General features: G+C 45.8%; 1 protein-coding gene across 2 annotated transcripts in view; it reads right to left on the bottom strand.

The window, feature by feature from the left end:
- The window catches only part of ACOT12 (acyl-CoA thioesterase 12), a 125,790-nt gene extending 116,165 nt beyond the window's left edge, over positions 1 to 9,625 (bottom strand). Inside the window, exon 1 of one of the 2 annotated variants that reach the window (XM_029574048.1) lies at positions 9,296 to 9,625. In XM_029574048.1, the coding sequence (XP_029429908.1) occupies positions 9,296 to 9,458 (163 nt within the window). In that variant the 5' untranslated portion in view covers positions 9,459 to 9,625. Of the gene's footprint in view, positions 1 to 9,108; positions 9,207 to 9,295 lie in introns of those variants that run through there. The other variant, XM_029574055.1, reaches the window with a different exon arrangement.
- Positions 9,626 to 15,454: the final 5,829 nt, after the last annotated feature.

The raw sequence follows: 15,454 nt of genomic DNA, 5'->3' as shown, positions 1-15,454 counted from the left end.
GGTCGCAGACCACACTGAAGAGCGGGGCCTGCCCTGGGAAGGACACATCAAGCTTATGGACATCAGGACATCAGGAACAAGGCAGAGGTCTGACGAGGGACAAGAAGACTCCTTGGTGCTGTCAGATGGAAAGACCCACCAGCGCCCTACACACCCCAGTGGGGGTGGTCGTGAACCACTGGGCCGCTATGCACCCTACTCAACCCAGTCAGGCTGGTCACGGACCATGAGGGACGTGTCAGAGCGGAGCTGAGGACATCTGAGCAATGGACGAAGACATCAGGGCTGGAACGGAACAACAGAACACTGAAGACATCAGAGCTGGAACGGAAGATCTGGACACTGAAGACATGGACGAGAAGACATCAGAAAGTCGGAACATCAGGAACAACTGGAACACAGAAGCTTGATGAGACGAGAGACCATGGAAAGATGAAGACGAGGGATCCCACATGGAACATAGTGCCTAGGAGAAGCTGGAAGATGTGGAGTCCTAAGGAGGACTTGCTCCTTGTGAAGGCCAAGTGTGACTGACCTGAAGAGCCTTTTGTAGACAGAAGAGGGAGTTCCAGGAAGTGATGTCATCAGGGTGGACCAGGGGACCACTCCCTCGCAGGCCCTTTAAATCATGAAGGGAGGCACGGCCCCGCGCCTAAGGAAGAGGAAGGAGAAGCAGCAGGACCCTGGACAGTGGCCCTGCTGAGAGAGGAGGAGCCGGAGCAGGCCTCGACCAGGCCCGACGTGGGAGGTGGCGTCCAAGCCACTTGAGGAGGTGGAGCAAAGGTGGCGTCCTGCCACTGAAGAGCAGGCCTGCCGAGGACAGCGTGGACAGCTGCTCCATGCCATGGAAGAAGAGGTCAAAGTCTGTGGCTCCCTGCCGCGGTGAGGAGGACTTCAGTGGCTCCATGCCACAGAAAAAACAGGCGGCGTCCTGCCGCTGAAGAGCAGGTCTCCAGGCCTGCGAGAAGATGGCGACCTCCGGGCCGCAGAGGAAGGACCGGTGCGACTTCGTGCCGCAAAGAAGATGCCGAAGTCTCCAGCTCCCCGCCGCAGTGAAGAGGACATTGGGAGCGGCCCCCTGCCATGCTGAAGAACCCCGACACAGCTCCTGCCGCACGGCCCCAGGCCACAGGAACCAGGGCGTTGGGGGAGCAAGCAGGCAGGTAAGAGGTCTCCCATGGCTCTGGCCCATTATCTTTATCACATTCAAACAAAAAGGAAACAAAAAGTGTAGATCTATTATTAATGAGATCAATTGATGCCTCCAGAAAGGTAGAAACCCCTAAACTGGGAGATTCAATCATACGATCACTTTCAGTCCTATCTTTTCTCACCACACTTTTGGGGAAATAAAAATTTTTTGATATCTTCGGTATATCAACATCATTGTATAGTAGTAATATTTTCCTTAAGAATTTTTTAAACATTTCATACGGTGATAGTAACCGTGTCTGTGGGAAGTTAACCAAATGCAAGTTTTTAGAGTGTATCATATTTTCTATATTCTCAGTTTCATTTTGTATAACCAAGTTATCCTTCATATGCATTCATTCTGAATTCTGCAATAATTGAACCTTAAAAGATAGTACACCTAAGTTATTCTCAAAACTAGAAAATTTCTTACCCTGTTCATCAATTAATTATCTATTCAGGTTAACAATAGAGGTCAAAGATGCATTTACTTGAGAAACAGAATCCAGTTTGGATATCATCCTTCATAAATCAATAAGTGTAACATTGTTAGGAACATTGCAGGCTGCTGATAGAGCCTGTCTGTTTCCACACATGTAATGACATTATCAGAATAAGAAAACTGATTTGATGTTAAATGTCCAGCCTGGGGGTGGCTATTAGACTTTTCAGGGTCAATGCCATCAGCAGACTTTATGTCGTGTAGCTTATTGACATCGAGTGGTGGTGTTATCGATGGTTGAGGAGGTGAAGACGGACCCTGCCAGGACTCAGGGAAGCTGAGAAAAAAGCCCCCTCACCGTCCTCATTTGGTGATTCAATCACTCTAACAACTTGATTGTCTATTGGGCCTCTTGACTTAATTGGAGAGGATGATGTAAGCTTTGCCTTCCTTTTTTTCCCCATTTAAAAAAAGGGAAAACATACATGCATTCAGGCCCAGTCTGCCAGTCTCAGCTGGATGAAGCTGGACAAAGCCATGCCCCCCTGCGGCGGTGTGCCGGTGGGAGTGGCGCACTGCACTGCCGTGAGTTTTAAGCAGCAGTCGCTTCTGGATGACGTCAACCACCGTGCCTCCTGGTAACAATAACCAGCTCCAGCTGGTTCAGGGCGCCAAGGCAAGTCCCACAGATTGTAGCCTTACCCGGCGAACCGGGTGGCAAAAGACTGGACAGCCCGACTCACCACTGTTGCGTCCATCAGTCTTCGACGGCTTCGCCCCGCTTGTTGCACCCCTATCTCGGCTCCTCCTGCTTACCTGGGCAAGATGGCTACCGCAGCGTCATCAAGCCGACCTCTCTGGTGTCCCCAGAATGGCTATGGTGCAGCCATATGCCATTGCTCCTCCCAAGTACCTGCTAGGGTGTGCGCGCACAACCCACGTCTATGTACACCCAGTGGCGCGAACCTCGAGGGCGTTCTCTCATCTGATGTCATGCCAATCTGGGTATATCTACTTCTCAAGATTGCTAGCTCATTGAGTTGGCAAAGGCTCGAATAGACTCGAACTGTTCCTGTCTGCACTACTCTGCCACTTCCCTGCTGCCTGCAGGAAGCTTTCCTTCTGCCCTTCAGGGTTTACTACTAACTTGGGTACCAGCTCCTCGGGGGCCCTCTGTTCTATTTTCAGGTGCCATTCAGGGAACAGGTACTCGCTCCTCGAGAGCCTGCTCTCCCTGCCTCAGGGCCTGTACCTACAACAACTATCTGGTGGAATCGCATCCATAACAGCTAACACTAATCTCTCATCTGTCTCATCCACAGTAACTCCTTGCTGCGGAACCTCCTGACGTCATCTGGGAGAGAAGGGCTCCCTCTGCCGAGGTCCCTGAGACTACAACTCACCACTGCCACCTGGTGGCTACTTCAAGCTGTATAATAAAAGAGTTCAATTCCAACATTTTGTGTATAAGAGTCTAGCCCAGTGCTGTGGCTCCTCACGGGCCTCCTCCCTGTGGGCGTGGTCATCTCCACAGCACCCAAGGATCCACTAAAACACATGTAATAACAACAACCTCCAGTCTCCCCCATTAATGTGGAATTCAAATACACCAATCAACTATGATTTTTTTTAACTGATATATAAAACATGTACACAGCAGACATATACAATTATACCTTCATAGGTGAAGTACAGTGTACACAATATACAAATTCTGGTATCACTTCAGTAATAGCAGAACAAACTCTTCAACATCAGGCACTTTGGAAATAACAAAACATTGCAAAAAAAAAAAACCCCATATGTATAGAAAACCTGCCTTGCAAAGCAGCACTGACTCCCAGAACTCAAAAAACAACAACCCAAACCATGAAAAGGCAGCACTACACATATTACAGTGGATACCTCCAATTGGGAAAGCAGAACAAGCTAGACTGCTACAGATCCCTAAGAAACAACACACATGCAGAACAGAAACAGACCCTCACCAAATACAGAATAAGGGACCACAAATTAGATACAGAAATAGGAAGATAGTAGCTGAACTGAAAATCCTAAGATGCCTGACTCTGAATGCAGTACAACATTGGAGAAAGAGAAACCGAAATGTATCTCCTCCTATACTGTGCAAAATGCAAAGATATCAGAGCTGCTTGTTCCCATAGCTAACATATTCTAGTCACTAAGCTTAAAATAAAATGTTTTCTATACCTTTGCTGTCTGCACATTTTATTTTTTCTAATTGTGTTGGTCCTGCTTTTTCTGCCTTTAGTGCCTTTGTCTTCTTCATTTTCTCTACACATATTTTCCAGGGTCTCTGTTTCATTTTCTGTTTCTTCTTCTGTTCTCTTTTCTGCCTCCCCTACATCTGTTTTTCACATTAATCTTTTCCTTTCAACTCCTTTCTCTACCTTTCAGTTCACTCTTAGCTAGATTTCACCCCTCCTTTCTCTCATCAGTTCTTCCTGCTATTCACTTCCGCAGCTCTATCCTTCATTGACCCCTCTCAACCCTCCATCTCCCCTTACTGATCTCCAGCTATCTAACTCCCTTGTCCTTACCTCATGACTGGCTTACTCCCTTATCCTTATCACATTGCTCCCACTTCCCACCATCCCAAAGCTCTTTCTCTCAAACCATCTGCTCTCTGTTTTCCCAACTATCCCCCCTCAAGCTCTCCTGTTCCCTTCTCTTTACTTCTCCCTCCCTGCCATTTCTCTTCATCTTTTGTCTTGCACGTTTCCTTAACCCTCCCAATCCTACTCTAGGGGCATCTCACTCTCTCTCTCTCTCTCTCACCCCCATTGTTCCCCCCAGTCTGCAATATCCCTATTTTCATCTCTTGCCTAGCAACCCGTTCTACATATCTCCCACTTTCACCGCATCCCTTCTCAGCCCATCTTCCCCTCTCTCTACCCTCCTCCCCTTCTCAGCCCATCTTCCCCCTTCTCTCTCTCTAACCCCTTCCCTGGTACTCTTGTTTCACTCATTCCCCACTTCCTATTTCTCCATCTGATTTTTACCCACTCCATAGCCCCATTTCCAGCCTTTGTACTCACTCCTTCCACAGCCCTCATCTACTTTCTTCTGCCTGGCTCTAGTTCCTTTCTTCTGTCTGTTATCCCTTTCCTAGCTTCCTATTCCTCCTCACTTTCACCACCTTCTTCAGCCCCCATTGCCATTCTTTCTCACCCCATCCCTTTTCCACTGCCTCTTACCTCCTTCCCAGTCTTCCAGGTCATTCACACCATCTCTTGCCCATTCCTCACCATTCAACCCCCATCTCATACTTCACCACTAACACCCAATCTACATATCGTGTCCACCAGTCGCACTACTTGCCCCCTGTCCCTCACAGCTTCAGTTATTATTCCAATTCCCAGTCTCACGACCACCAGACTCACACTCTTGATCCACCAACCCCGGCTCACGCCATCCCCATGCACCCAATCACCCAACCACCATTGATCTCCCAATTGCTGCTCTCCCTGTATAAACCCACCCTAATCCTCCAGTCCTCGCAAATCCTTTCTCACCCATTCTTAGTCCCCACTCTCCCCTGCAATGCTCCAAGTGTTGTTCCCCCTATAGCCCCATTCCCCACCCACCCACCAATGCCTCAGTTACCACTTTTTCTATTCCCAATCTCCCAGTCCTTGCTCCCCCAATCCTTCTGTCACAGTTTCCTCATCCTGACCCCAGTTGCTGCCCTCCCCACAAAGCCATCCACCCCAATCTATGCTATCTACACCCACCCCAGTCTCCCACTCCCTGTTAATTCCCTCCCACCACTAATCTCTCAGTCCCCATGCTCTCCTGGGTACAAATCCCCAGGGGCTTCTCTTCCCCCTCCTAACTCCTAGTCCCTGCTCTGTCCCCAAACATCTCAGGTGCTGCACTCCTCCCTCCCTTATAACCCCCAATCTCTCCTCTCCTCTAAATAATCTAGGTATTGCTCCCCCCATGATCCAGCCCGTGCTGGAAGAAGAGCAGAGCTGGCCTCCTCCCATAGTTCACAGTCTAGGAAGCAGTTTGAATCATGAGGTGCATCTTAGATTTCTAGGGAGCTCGTCATGGCTCAAATGGTATTTAAGACTATGAAATACATGTGGGGAGGAAAAGGTGCTATCTCCAGTCATCTTCTGGCTTGTTCTGGGCTATAGGGAGGAGAGATCACCAGCAGCCAACTCACATTTTTGGCTCTGGTGGCAGCAGCAGATTCTTCAGCCCCGCAAAAGCTGGAAGGTGTGGCGGCGGCAGAGCATTTTGGTTTTGGCCCCATAGGCCACATCAGATTTGGGGTTGGGGCAGCAGCAGCCTAATAAGGACCATAGAGGTATATTGCCTGGAGCAAGTCTCCTTTCTCCTCATCCTGAAAATGTTTGAGCCCATAGGTTGGCACAGCATTACATCACCCTTAGGGTATTGGCACCTATGGCCACATTGGCCATAAGCTAGCTATGGCTCTGCATCGCACCCCCAAGCCCTGTAACAAGTCAAGAAGCCATCAAAACCAGTGAGGTCACTGCCCAAAAATCTGTCCAACTAGGTCTCCATGGCCCTGCCAGTCCAGACAACGCCTGACTACCATCAACCTGCTGGCATCAATCCAGTTGGTTGCTAGGAAGTTGTGACCTGCAGGTAAAAAACCCAGCTACCCCATGGCCTGCTGTGTCACCAGGTTTAGTCAACCTCTCAACCCTGTTCCTACCACTGCCTTCCATATGTGACCAATGCAAGTCCAAATTCCATTACCAGTGCTGGCTTGGCTTCCCCTACTTCTGACTCTTCCAGGGTTGGTCATTTTCCTCTTTGATTTGTACATACTCCTTTCATTGTTCAGACTCTCTTCCATTTCTTACCTCGAAGTTTTAGTAACATCCACCCAGCCTTGTAGTCCAGCTTTTCTTATATAAATTGGAACCATAAGCCCATAAATTCAATCGTGTTATAAACCAGGAATGCCTCAGCCTATCAAGTTGACCCAGAGTCAGATGACAGCTATAGACAGTGACCTAATGAGTAGCTAAGATTACAATTGTAAAATCTATCATTTAACGGGGCTACTATATTTTCTGACATTTGGGGGGCCACTATAAATAGGTTGCTGTGGAGAATGCTAATTGTTTACAATGTTTTCTGTGTCCTGCACTATTAGCATAGATGGCTACAATTGCCAGAAAGCATTATGCCTTTTTAAACTTTGCTTCAAATATCAAACTCCTATTTTATGTTCCCAGAATGGGGATAAATAACCTTTATGGAAGAAATACTAGCAAGACATTTCAAAATATCAACTTTAAAAACAATCCCTTTTGGCTCTATTATACTCTCTTTTGGTCTTCCTCCTGGGTCTCCTTTCATTTTGACCTACTATAGTTTTATTCCTTATATTTCCACTCTTGTTTAAATAAAACATGAGCAGCTTTTATCATTTCTCTGCCCCTGTTTTTAAAGTCCTCATTCTCTGAATCCATTCTTTGGCCAATGTTATATTTATGCTTTACTTGAATAAATCAGTGTGATACTTGCATGGTGCTCTGATGAAGGTCAGCCCAGCATTACCCCAGTTTACTTGGATTCATTATAAAGCACCCTGGGGTATTCAGCCAATTAAATGGCTCATCTGGTGGATACACCCCCCTATCTCTAATCCCTTTCACAGTAAAATGGCACTTGGACTCTTTCACTGTAAACAGGAGAAAGCTTTAGCAATGGCAGGGAGGGGGTGTTTTTTTTTTCCACTTAAGTATTATATAACACTTCCAAATGTGAAAGTCATAGATGCTTGATAACAAATTCATAAGCCTGGGAGCTGCTTCTTATAAGAGTGTTACCTCTAGTAAGCTTGGGCTTATACAACAACTTCTCTTGACTCATTTGCATGAGATAACAGTTCTATACAATTAAAGGCACAATGTACAACACATTTTACTTTAGGTAATGATGGGAAAAGCAGAGTAGGAGACTCCAAAAACTTTAAGCACGAAACTCTCCTCAAGAATGAAGTGCAAATGAAAACAAACAAGGGGGACACCTGATTTTGTTGGCTTTCATTGCAGAGGAATGATCAGAAAACAATTTTTTTTTGCTAGTACTGCTGCTTTAATAGACTTTGGAAATTCTTAACATGGTTATTTGGCTTGCTCCGTTTCTCTGCACAATGTTTGTGTTATTCACAGCTGGCTGTCAGCTCCGAATTCAGCAACTAAGAATGGATCATTTGTGCCGCTAAGGCACAAATGCCATTCGCAGAAGAAAGCTTGGAAATGAAATCTTCTTCCAATGAAAGAGGATTCCAATGTCTCTATTTTATCTTAAATGACACAATAATTCTCCACCAGAGAAATAAATCTTTTATTTGCAACAAAAAAAGTTTGGATAAAAAATTGTTTTGTGGGAACATTTATTCTCACCTATGATTACATAAAAGACTGACCGATGATTAAATAGATACCTCTAATGCCAGTATCACGGTCTATTAAAAATAGCAACATTAATTGACCGAGTTAAAAACTGAACATTATATATAGTGCCTGTAGGTATCTCAGACAACATAAAAAAGCAGAACCCTTAAGACATAAAAAAAGAAACTAAATTTTATTTTATTTTATTCTAATATCTGCTTTCACTTAAACATAAAAAGGGAACAGGTCTGAACTTTGCAGTTCAGATAGATGCTCAGCTTTGTGTCCATGTGCATACTTTACTTGGCAAATATATACTAGTCACATGCATTAAGATGGGACCGGTAACAATTTTTCTTACGTAGGCAGAACTGATCTGCCCGTGACACTTGCAGCATATTATATATATAGACAGAAGCACACAGTTCAATTTAAATATGTGGAAGTCAGATATTCCATGAATCCAATTTTTAAAAGTTTGCTGAGGTTTGAAACTCTAACTAATAAGATCTACCTATAATCTTAAAGAAAAAAAACAGAATAAAGGTTGCTATTTTTCAGAAATAAAATAAAACCTTTTACCGAGTGCAATAACATCTCGTAACATTGTGCCTGTCTTCATATATGACCCGAGGGTGTAGTACCTGTCTCTTTATGAGTCTGTTACTTGTCAATGTCATTATTAGCCTCCACTGTTACCTGTCGCTCTATGAGTCCCGGAGATCTGTTACCTGTCGCTGCATGTGATCGGGGATCTGATACCTGTCACCATGTGTGACCCGGGAATCTGTTACCTGTAGCTGCATGTGATGGGGGGGGGGGGGGATCTGGTACCTGTCACTCCATGTGCCTTGGGATCTGCTACCTGTCGCTGCATGTGATCGGAGATCTGATACCTGTCACTCTGTGTGACCCAGGAATCTGTTACCATACCTATAGCTGCATGTGATCGGGGGGGGGGGGGGTCTGGTACCTGTCACTCCGTGTGACCCTGGGATCTGTTACCTATAGCTGCATGTGATTGGGGATCTGGTACCTGTCACTCTGCATGAACCGGGAATCTGTTACCTGTAAGCTGCATGTGATCTAGGGTCTGGTACTCGTCACTCCATGTGACCCGGAGATCTGTTACCTGTAGTTGCATGTGATCAGGGGGGTCTGGTACCTGTCACTCACGTGACCCGCGGATATGTCATCTGCCTCTGCATAGCACCCAGGGATCTGTTACCACCGCCCGAGGCCAGCGCTCTCTTACCTGTCAGGCAGGCGGTGCTATCGATCCATTTGAGGAGCTGTCCAGCGCTGAGCTCCCCTCGGTGGTTGGCGTGGCAGGGGTAAATCGCCTGGCACATCTGCACCTCCGCGCTGCCGTTTGTACCCGGCGCCCGGGTGGCGCTCTCCTGCAGCGGGCAGTGCATGGCAGAGGCAGGGGAGGGAATGAGCGCGGGAGGAGGCTGCAGGCAGGGGCTCAGCGTGGGGGGTTAGGGGGCGGGGAGGGGGCGGCTCGCGCCCCTGCTCCTCCCGGCCCGAGGATTCGCCGCCCTGCGTGCACGCGCTGGCTCCAAAGGGCAGCGGCCGCCCTTGAGGCCGCCGCCAGCGGTGGAAGGTTGTGGTGAGGCGCGCGCAGGCTTGCACGGAGGCTTCTCGGGGGGGGGGGGGGGCGGCTCGTGAAGGGGCAGAGATCCCGCTCCCACCTCAGTCAGTGCGCGCGCGGGGGAGAGAGAGAGAGAGAGAGCGGCTCTGTGCCGCCGACTCACCGAACTGGTTCTGACTGAGCGGCACATTTGTACGCAGGAGTCCACACCCCGCCGGTGAAAATGCCGGTTCCTTCTCTGCACTAACACTCAGGGCGTACACGACTGGCAAAAAGGCAGAGAGATGTGTAATAGGGCGCCAAGCCCTAACCCGGCCCAACGTGCACGCGGCTTTTTTTTTTTTTTTCATCTTTGGGCTTGGCAAGTTGTTTTTGTATGTACCCATGCTTCTAGTGGAACCAAATTTATTTTCCAAAGAAAGTAAAACGTGACTATATGTTAATGTAATAATTGGGCCTATTGATGCCATCCTTTGTCAGTTGCTTCAGTTATTTTTCCCAGTCTGTCTGCCTGTGTTACTCTGTGCCAAAGTGCAAGAAGGATTTTGGATTTGAATACTTGACTTTCCAAAGCTGAGCTCCAGCCCAGTTACAATTCAGGTACAGTAGGTAGTTCCCTGCACCAGAGAACTTACAAAGGCAAAGGATTTTCTCCCATTCTGGGTCTATGGGAAAAATGTTTAGTAAATGAGGCTCCAAGTTGATGTCTGAGGTAATGGAGGGTGAAGTATCATAGAAACAGAAATGACTGGCAGAAAAGGGCCGATGGTCCATCCAGTCTGCCCAGCAAGCTTCCCATGGTAGTATCTGCTGCACCGTGCAGTTACTACCAAGGGAAGCTTGCTGGGCAGCTTTTGCCATGCCCAAGGTCACAAGATGGGTCAATGGGAAAAGTAGGGTATGTATCCTGGCTCTCGGCCCATAGTTCTAATACAGTATACCACAATAACTAACCACTAAGTCATTCCTTCACTTGGATGAAGGGGGAAGGATGAGGCTTTTGGAAATGAACAGTGTTCAATATTCTGCAGTTTCAACATAAACTGTTATTACGGTAATTAATAAGCAATAGTAGCTTGTGATCTATCTAATGTTTGGGTACTTGCCATTACTTGTGATTTGGATTGGCCACTGTTGGAAAAGGAACACTGGGCTTGATGGACCCTTGGTCTGACCCAGTATAGCATTTCTCATGTTCTTATGTTCTAAGTATCTGCCCTGGATGCCAAATACTTTAGGTATGCCACTACTCTGACCTCAGAACAAAGGTTACTTGCCTGGTTTACTAAGGGTATTGCCCATACAGTCAAGGATAAAGGAAGTGGAAAGCTTTAGTATACTCCCCTGCCCTCCAGCTACACAAATGCAGGGAAGGTGTGGGACAAAGTAGTCAGTATGCTGAATTAAATGCAGCATTACTGGCTCTGCAAGTAGCACAAAATGAAGGGGCACATCTCAAAAAGCATATAGTTGCACTGGAGAAAGTGCAGAGAAGGGTGACCAAAATGATAAGCTCCCCTTGAGAAAAGGCAAAGAGGTTAGGGTTGTTCAGAAGAGACGACTGAGGGGGGATATGATAAAGGACTACAAAATCACAAAGGGTCTTGAACAGGTTAATGTAAATCTGTTATTTACTCTCTCAGATAATACAAGGACTAGGGAGCACTCCATGAAGTTAGCAAGCAACTCATTTAAAACAAGTCAAAGACAATTCTTTTTCATTCTGCGCATAGTTAAGCTCTGCAATTCATTACCAGAGGATGTGGTTATGACAGTTAGTGTAACTGGGTTTAAAAAAGGTTTTGATAAGTTCCTAAAGGAAAAATCCATAAACTGCTATTAATCAATAAGGAATAGTAGCTTGACCCAGTATGGTATATCTTATGTTCTTGTTCAGTTTCCCATAGAGAGCAATGGGGAATTTTTTTGGAGACTTGGCTTTCTGAAAATACTGAGCAGAAGATTTTGATTTTCAAACTTTTTTTTTTTCTGCATGCCAAATTTGCTGATTTTCTGTCTTTGTGCTGTTATTGTGTCTGCAGTTAGAGAGACAGATGGACATTGATCCATTTTATATAGTTATATAGTTCTTGTATGCTAGAAAGCATAAAAACAGATACACAAGAATTAAAATGATACATGTTTGTAGACAACAAGCTACATTTTGTTGGTAGTCTCCAAGAATCTTTAGCAAATATCATGAAAGTGTATGCAGAGTTTGTGGGATTTCCTAATCTTTAAATTAATTTTGTAAAGACGAAAGCACCAGCATTCCACGTTCATCTTAAGAATTCTGTGTATTTGGAGGAAAAAAGCTTCATAAATTAGGCATGTAGTTTGATGAAGCACACATTGACATATGTTGCGAAAATTATTTATTTACATATTTATTTAACTTTTAACCTGCTTGATTAATACAAGACACTCCAAGTGTTATGTTTTGGTATGGATGTGAACCCTGGGCCGTTGGTAGGCGGGATCTCAGAGGCTTAGGACACAGCTGTAAGAGAGACTTTTTTATAGAGGAGAAAGAGCAGAACCCGTGGAACGGGGAACTGCAGTTAAAGAACAGTTCTTGAGCAGAACCCTTGGAGCAGGGACTGCAGTTGAAATACAGTTCTTGAGCAAGGGGTTTGCCCAGGGTGATACCTCAGATGTGACTATCCAGTAGAGGCCCACAGAGCAGGGTACGCCAGGCAGCCTTCTCAGTAATGAAGCAATTACCTCAGGTGTGCAGATCCTGTAGTGGCCCACAGCGCGGGGTACACCAGGCAGCCTTCTCAGTAGTGAAGCAATTACCTCCGATGTGCAGATCCGGTAGTGGCCCGCAGCTCGGGGTATGCCGAGGATGACTGTACAATGACTGTGATGCTGAGGTAGTCAGAGGTACGGAAGCTCAGAAGGTTCCTGAAGAGGTTGAGGCAGAAATCTGCAGAGCAGGGTATGGTGAAGTGAATCCTGCTGAGGAGTACGCAGTAGTGGCCTGAGGCACGGGGTACACCGCAGGGAATCCCAGCAAGGCTTGGTAGAGTTGAAGTACGAAGGAAGTACTCACGAGACGTGTTCCAAGGGAAGTCCTGAGAAGTAGAACAAACAGGAGTTCAAGGGCAGGAAGGCCCTCCGAGAAGCGGATAGCCTAGGAACGAAGAAGAGCCCCCGAAGAGTGGGTACTCAGAGCGTTCATCAGCAACCCAGGAACTGGAACCGGTAGTCCAAGAGAAGTGGATTCAGCAATGAGGAAACTCCTTGCTAACTCATCAGTGCATAGGACTGGTCTGCTTAAGTACAGGTAGCGAGACTACGTCATCTGGAGGGGACGCCCCCGAGGTTCCCGCCATGATGTGTACATAGCTGGCCCATGCACGCGCGCGCCTATGTGACTCCAGAAGCAAGATGGTGGTCGGCAGTGCCCACGCCATCCCGGGAATGCCAGGGAGGTCGGCGGTGACTGGCGGAGGCCGCCACTCATCCTAGATTTGATGGTGCAGTGAAAAAAGAGGTGAGGATGAGAGGTCGCAGCCATCTGGTAGGTAGGTTAGAGGTGAAAAGAGGGAGGAAAAAAGAAGTAAAATCTAATTGTGGGTGGTGAATAGAAAGGCAGACAAATGAAATGGAGAAAAAAGATGAAAGAGAAGGATCAATGTCAGAGAGAGATGTAGGGGAGGAAGAGAAGAAGACACAGAGAGAGAAAAAACACAGAAAAGGGAAATGGCACCCTGGAAAAGTACTAGAAGACTGACAAAAGAAAGTGGAAAAGAGAGACCAGGCCCAACCCGATTAGAAAAGTAAAATGATCATACAAAAAGGAACAAAAAAAGCATTTTATCTTTTATTTTTAGAGAGTGGAATATGGCTACTTTTGGTATGTGCGTTTCTAATATATTTACATTTTCCTCATTATGGGAAGATGTGTTTTTCTTTTTCTTCAGTTTCACTGTTCCCAGATTCTAGTTTCTTGGGGTTTCCTCTTTAGTTGTGATATGCATATTTTTCTAATTTGTAATCTCTTATTCTTTATTAGGTGATGATTGATATGTGATTTGTATATGTGACTAAGGTGAGGGAATATTACACCAGTTACTAGCATGTAGTTACTGCTCAGGTATCTGTAGCAGCTTGGTTTGTTCTGTTTTCCCAATAGGAGGTGTATTGATTTTCCAGGGCCTGGTGTATTATTCACACTGCCTTTTCATAGGTAAAGTTGGTGCTGTTATGATATAGTAAGGATTTGAGTGTTTTGGGGCTTTTTTGGCAGGGTTTTGTATTATTTCACAGTATTTGGCAGAGGAGGGAATTTGTGTTGCTCCTCCTGAAGTGACAGCAGAATTTGAATCACATTTTTTTTGTATATTGAATTGTAAAGTGAAATGTTCTGGTTCTGCCCTATTCCCGTTGTTAGGGAAGTTTCTGTGGGATGGGTTACAGAACTGGAAGTGCAAGGTTTATATTGAGACTCTGTCCCGCCCTGTATAGACTCCAGACTTCACTTCCATGTAGAAAAATCCTCCGTGTATATTCCATGCCCTTTTGAATTCCATTACCGTTCTTGTGTTCACTGCTTCTTGTGGGAGTGCCTTCCATGTGTGCACCACCCTTTCAGGAAATGTTTCTTCGCAGAAAGGGTGGTAGGCACATGGAAGGCCCTCCTGGAAGAGGTAGCGGAGATTAGAATGGAGAAAAGAATTCAAAAGGGCGTGGGATAAACACAGAGGATCTCTAATGGCTAAAAGATGGAAATGAAGAAAAGGGTCAACCTGTTTCAAAGAGTGGCAGTTAGTACCCTTAACAGAAGGCATGAAAGTAACCTGCACAGAGGAGTAGTTCCTAACATAAAACAAACAAAAAAAAATTGCTGGGCAACCTGGTGGACCACTTGGGTCTTTGTCTGCCATTGTTTACTGTGTTACTATGCAACTGGTTGAATTCTACTATCAAAACATTTTAATAGTAGTGTTACTGGGTAGGTGAAATTGATTGGGGGTTTCTTTATTATTTATAAATTGTTTATATTTAGATCATGCCTTTTCATTTGTAGCTCAAGGTGAGTTACATTCAGGTAATGTAGGTATTTTCCCTGTCTCCAGAGGGCTTACAATTTTAGGGGGTCATTTATCAAGTTGTGATATTTTACTGCAAGGGGGGGGGTGTTCCCACAATATTTTGCCCCTCCCCAGGAAAATATCACAGCAGTTTCACATGATAATTTTTATCTTGGAAAAAAACAGCAATAAAAAAATTACAGTGAAAGGTGGAAAAATACATGATAGTGACCCATTTTGCCTGGGGCCACCATTGTGTTAAAGGGCCACATGACCTGAACCCCCCCCCCCCCCCCACACACACACACACATACACACCCACCTGCTCAATGAAGAAATACCCCCTCTGGCAATCTGGGAAGACCTCTGCCACCTATACAGGCAGCACAACTTTAAAAAGTGTAAAAAAAATAGATTTAAAGGTTATGTGATGACATCCCTCCCCTTTCCAAAACTGCTCCCCTTTGTTACATATAGCTCTCCAACCCAAATACCCCCATTCAAATCAACCCCCTACCTATCCATCCAGTATCGACACCCTGCCCCTCCCCCATACAACATAATCCCTGGTAGTCTAGTGGTTCCACTCCCCTTAAATTGAAGTGACATCCTGGTGGTCTAGGGGACCTATTCCCTGGACATCCCTCTTTACCTAAAATATGACACACTGGCACCAGCCTGCCTTTGCCCAAGGATATGAATTAGCATCCCTATGTGCCAGGGATCAATTAACTACAACTCCTAAAAATCATTAAAATAACACAGTTTGCATTTTTTGAGG

This window comes from Rhinatrema bivittatum, chromosome 1 (assembly GCF_901001135.1).
Source record: "Rhinatrema bivittatum chromosome 1, aRhiBiv1.1, whole genome shotgun sequence".
In the NCBI taxonomy this organism is placed as follows: domain Eukaryota; kingdom Metazoa; phylum Chordata; class Amphibia; order Gymnophiona; family Rhinatrematidae; genus Rhinatrema; species Rhinatrema bivittatum.
This window is presented reverse-complemented; position numbering and strand designations above follow the sequence as displayed.